Source organism: Vigna angularis, chromosome 5 (assembly GCF_016808095.1).
Source record: "Vigna angularis cultivar LongXiaoDou No.4 chromosome 5, ASM1680809v1, whole genome shotgun sequence".
In the NCBI taxonomy this organism is placed as follows: domain Eukaryota; kingdom Viridiplantae; phylum Streptophyta; class Magnoliopsida; order Fabales; family Fabaceae; genus Vigna; species Vigna angularis.
Window position 1 is genome coordinate 3,445,022 of NC_068974.1, and position 5,461 is coordinate 3,450,482.

General features: G+C 26.1%; 1 protein-coding gene across 1 annotated transcript; it reads right to left on the minus strand.

The window, feature by feature from the left end:
* Window positions 1–1,778: 1,778 nt before the first annotated feature.
* LOC108324834 (cytosolic sulfotransferase 15-like) lies at window positions 1,779–3,178 on the minus strand. The gene has a single exon (XM_017557761.2). The coding sequence runs from the start codon at window positions 3,127–3,129 to the stop codon at window positions 2,119–2,121; it is 1,011 nt and encodes a 336-aa protein (XP_017413250.1). The 5' UTR covers window positions 3,130–3,178; the 3' UTR covers window positions 1,779–2,118.
* Between the last annotated feature and the right edge of the window lie 2,283 nt (window positions 3,179–5,461).

Below are 5,461 nucleotides of genomic sequence, written 5' to 3' on the forward strand. Positions count from 1 at the left end.
TGTATTGTTTTTGTTTGGTTGAACCTCTTTGTTGTTGATTGAACTTGTTTGGTGTTTGTTATGGTTTGTTATTATTGTTTGTTATGGTTTGTTGTTGATACTATAATTCATGTTTTCTAAAATATTAAAAATTGAAATTTATTATTTTCCTATTTTTCAGGTCTCGAGTGATAAGATATATATTTTTCAGGTCTCGAGTAAGAAGATCACAATTAATTAAAAAAAACAAAAAATATTAATATTAAATACTAACAAAATTTAACATTAATTTAATTAACGTCAAATTGTTGTATATTAGACGTTAATATACAGTGTTTGTGTTCTAGTCCTTTTTTTATCCTTCCGGAAGCACCTATTGTTAACTTTCGATATTCATGAACTTCTGCTTTTCCTTTCAGCTTATCTGGTCTCGTGATTTCTCTGTCAAGATTGTCCCTCTGTACATTATAAGTGAGCCCGTCACAGGAGATAATTGCAAAAATTATTTGTCTAGATGATACATGAAAATAAGATTTTTCAGTGTGTGGTTGCTCTCGTATAATTATTAAAAATTTATTCAAGAGTAACTTTGAATTTAAATTTAATTCATTCTTTAGTTTATACAGTGAGGACTATTTTTATATATAGAATGCAAATTGATCTAATTCATAGTTAATGCTGATAATTATTTTGATATTTTTAGATAATTAATCAGAAAATATATCAGTCAATGTTTCTTAACAGAGTTAGAATTTATTAGAAAGTGTTTTGTATAATTTTAATCAGAATGCAATACACTTGGCAAATAATTCAATATTTCATTCTAGAGCAAAATACATTGTTTTCTGTTATCATTTCATTCAATCTTTGTTTGAGGATGAAAACTAATATTGAGAAAATTTCCAAGAATTAAGAACCCAAGACATTTTAACAAAAATTAGTAACTAATGACAATTTGAAGTGGTGCTCAACTTCAATTAGTCTGCTAGAATAACATACAAAATAATACAAAATAATGTTGCATTGATTAAGGTGTGAAATTAGTCTTCAAATGAAAGACTGTTGAAATTGATCAAACAAAGCTTGAGGAGTGTATTTTATTTTTTTAAGAGAGATAAAAATCAACAAATTAATAGAATACTTAAATATAGAAAATGAAATGTGAGGATTATATACATTTGCCAAATGTATAAATATCTTTGCGCAAAAGTTTTTTATACATTTCAACGTTCGAGAAAGGAGAAATGAGAGAAAAAAATAATATTTTATTTTTCTGCATTTGTTTAAGTTGAGTTGAATGTTTTGTAAATATTTATTTTATACTTTTATCTTCCAAATAAAAGGTCTGCATTAACTCAAAGATATAAACAAAATTGACTAAATTTGGTTATTAATTAATTTTGTGTGTAATTATTTTATATTTATATTATTTTATAAAAAATGAGATTTCGTATTGATACTAATGTGTATAACTATTGATACTAATATGTATAACTAATGCCCTTTTCAATAGTGCAACGCCCAGTATCATATAGTTTATTTAATTTGGTTCATATATTATTAAAAACTTCAAAAAAAGTCCCTTACTTTATATATCAACATAAATTTGATTGTGTTAAATTGCTCAATATCAACATTTGTATGAGAAAACAAAATTAATACTAAACAAAAATTAATTGAAACTTCTTTTTTTATTATAGATACATGAGACATCGAATGCCAAACATTGTTGAATTTCGTAAAATAAAGAAGCCATTAGAAGATAAAAGCTTAAGAAAAAATAAAGATAATCATAAAACTAAAGTACAATTTGCCATCAAGTCTTAATTTCTAGTAATGAAGGTAGCCACACATTGTCTTTTATAGACCTTTTACACTCTTTATTCCAAAAAAATATACAGCAATATTTGTGCCAAAACATTTGGATAAACTTATCTAGTAATGTGAAGAGAAAAAGAAAATAATAATAAGAAAGTTCTATAAACTAAAATTAACTTAAGCATAACTTTAGTCACGAAAAGCATTCGTATAAATTGTTCTAGAAAGATGATTTAAAACTTTGCAAAAGTAATTTTAGTTTATGATTTTTTTTTTCCAAACCATTTATTTAAATAAACAACTATGTCTAAACATCATTGACTAAGTACTATTATTAAGATCACACAATCTAAATGATAGATCCGACCCACTTAATTTTTCCTCTATAATTTTGGATAATTTTTCAACCATTGGAGGAGAAAAATAATTTACCCAATCTCCTATTTCTGCCTTCCGAAAGAAATACTTATTCTCAACTATCCTTCCTTTGCCCATGGTTCCACATTTATTTACCATTAATTCCTTCATATGTTCAAAGCTACACAACTTAATTATATTTTCAATCACTCCATTACTTTCCTCTTCTTTAGTGAAAGGATACCCCAAGAATTCTGCAATTTTTTTAACATTAAAGACAACATCTTCTTTAACATCTTCGTACTTCAAGAACAAAACCTTATCTGGTCTTGCAATGCTCTCTCTCCAATAGCCAAGTATATGGTTCCATGATGGACCAAATCCAATTATCCCTTTGCAGTACCTTTCAAAAGCTTCCTCTAGAGGTAATGCAGGCAAAAACTCAGGCATAATTCTGTTGACAAAAACCCAGGTAGATATGAAAGTGTCAAATAGGTTCCTACAAATGTAAATGATCTTAGTGTTTGTCTCTTTGATTGATTTGGCCAATGAAGAAAATGGAACATGGGTTCCAAAAAGTCTTGGCTCTGGCATTTTAGGTAGCTCATGAACTTGCCAATTAGTTTCATCATAAATGACAAATTCAAATGGAGGCACAAGTTCATGGGGATTGAAAACAAGTAGAGGATGGTTCTCTGAGATAGGAAAATTTTGGCGTTTGACAATGGCAAAGGTTAGGGCTTTCAACCAAGTGGTTCCTGATTTTGGAACACTAGCAACAACAATATCATTGTCTTTAGCTTGGAAGTGATTTTGAAAAGTGTTTATGGCTTGGATTTCACTTGATGAATACCAAAATCCTTGGAATAAATGGAGATAAGGTGTTATCCAACCCTTCTCTCTAGGAAGAGAGACAATTAACTCCTTACAATCATGGCTTCGTTTGTTTTCTTCACTTACTTCTTTCTCTTCCATTGATTGGCTTTTTGTGAAATCTAAGAGATTTGTATAATGGTAGCTTGCTTTTTTGTGGTAATGGTAGCTTGCTTTTATATAAGGTAGTGACAAATGATTTAATATAAATTAGTTCAAGTGGGAAAGAATCTTACTAATGATTTAATATTGGTTTTCTATACCTTTAAGCAAATGGTTTTAGTAATTTTAAAAGATATTTTTTTATATTCAAAATGGTCATTTAGTTTATTCATTTTTTAATAAAAAGTTTTTTTTTTCATTTTTAGCTATACCATTAGGGCATTGGACATCATAACAAATGCTTTATAAACTTATGATATTTGCTGCACCGACAATGACACGATGAGAACAAGCAACGGAGGTGGTTTTCTCTTTTTTGGTAATATTTTTATGTTTAATTTAGTTAAAAGATATAAAATTATTGAATTTTATGATAATTATTAAAAAACATATTTTGAATAATTTATAACTAAGAAAATATTTACAATTGGTCGTGTTTTAAAATTTAAGTCTTTTATAATTTTTTGTTATGTTCATGTACTTAGATACATAGATTATAACTCAAGATATTTCAGAACCTTTTGTTAAAGTATAGCATCTTTATCTATATATATCTAGAGACTTTATAATCATTCATAATAAATATGATTTATTCATAGAGAAACTTTTAAGCACTTTCATATGAAAGTCTCTTAATATTGTCTTATTCAATATATAATTTGTTGAAATCTCATAATTGTTAAGTACGACAAATTCTTCTGGAATCAAGTCTGTAATATGCCATAAGAATTGTTTGGAAATTTCACTTCCTCAATTGAATCTTTTTTGGAATTTTCACCTTAATTATTGGATTTTCTTATTTGTTTACCTCAATTTCTCATTGAGGGTTATCTTTGGAACTAATACGTTTACTACATTTCAAGAGCAATTAAGATTCATTAGCTATATTATATTGTCCAATGACACTAATTTTAATTAAAATAGTAATATTGGTACATGTGACTTAGTTATTTTTTGTGTCATTAAATCCCATACTTGATTGACTAATATTTGTAAATAAAAAAATTTAATTGACAATCTTTTATAAAAGAATTAAGATGAAATAACGATGATTTCGATAATATTTTTTTAACTGTAATTCTTTCTCTTCCACTAATTTTGAGAGAAAATTTATTCATCAAACGACAATTAGCAAATCAAGTTGCTAATAAATCTCCTATTGGATTATTTTATTGATAATGGGAATCTATGTCTAACACAATTAGAACATATATGATGAACCCTTAGTTCCTTACAAAGATAGAAACTGGGGTTTAACCTAGTTCATGTTCACAAGGAGCATTGAACATTATTCTAATTTCAAATTCAAAATTTCTGAATTAAGTTTATTGAGATTTTAAAGCTTTTAGACTTCTAATCACGAATAAAAATAATATAATTAAATTTACGTGAAAAATAATGATTAATTCTCTGGTTTTCTACTTAGGTTTGTGAATTGATTTCTACGTCTATTTATAATCATTAAACGAAACTTGTGTGTTTCTAGAATTTCTTATTCTAGTTAACTAGTCAGAATTGATCCTTCGTATTCATTTCAAACTAATAACATGAATTAAACATAAACCTAAATTCAATTCATGACGTAATTGAAAATATTTAAGAAATTCGAACATTATAGAAAATCAAATCTAAAACTAGTAAACCAACCAATGAGAATTTATAAATCCATAACAAGAGTAGGTGTGTAAAGTAAAATTGTATTACTGAAATATAAGGAGAGAAAGGATTAGAAAGAACTCAATGAATTATATTGTAAAGTGGATTGAAACAATAAGAGAATTTTGAAAATGTTTGAATCTAAACTACTTCTACGAAAGCTTTATAAAAATACAAGAGAGTAGAAAGAAAATATAATTTTAAGAAGCAATTTCAAATTCCAAAATATGTAAAAAATCACTAAAAATCTTTTAAAATAATTATACTAATCAATATAAATTCCCATTTGTTCGTATTCTTATTCTTAATCAAAATAAAACTAAAAACAAGAATTTAATAGATTAATCATAGTGAATTTAATTAATCTATATTTTCAATTAAATATTACTATGTCTAATTATATCTATTTTGTTACCTCTTGTATAAAGTAAAAAAGTAATTAATCAAAATAAATTAATTTTGGTTAAAGTTTTCACCTTTAATTAAAGTACATTTTCAATTTTCAATTATTGACAAAAATTCTTTCAATTACATGGAAGTTTCTAATAAATACTATGAATGAAAGTTCACTCAAGTTCGAGATGATCAAGGTCATTTTTCCAGCATAATTTCATTT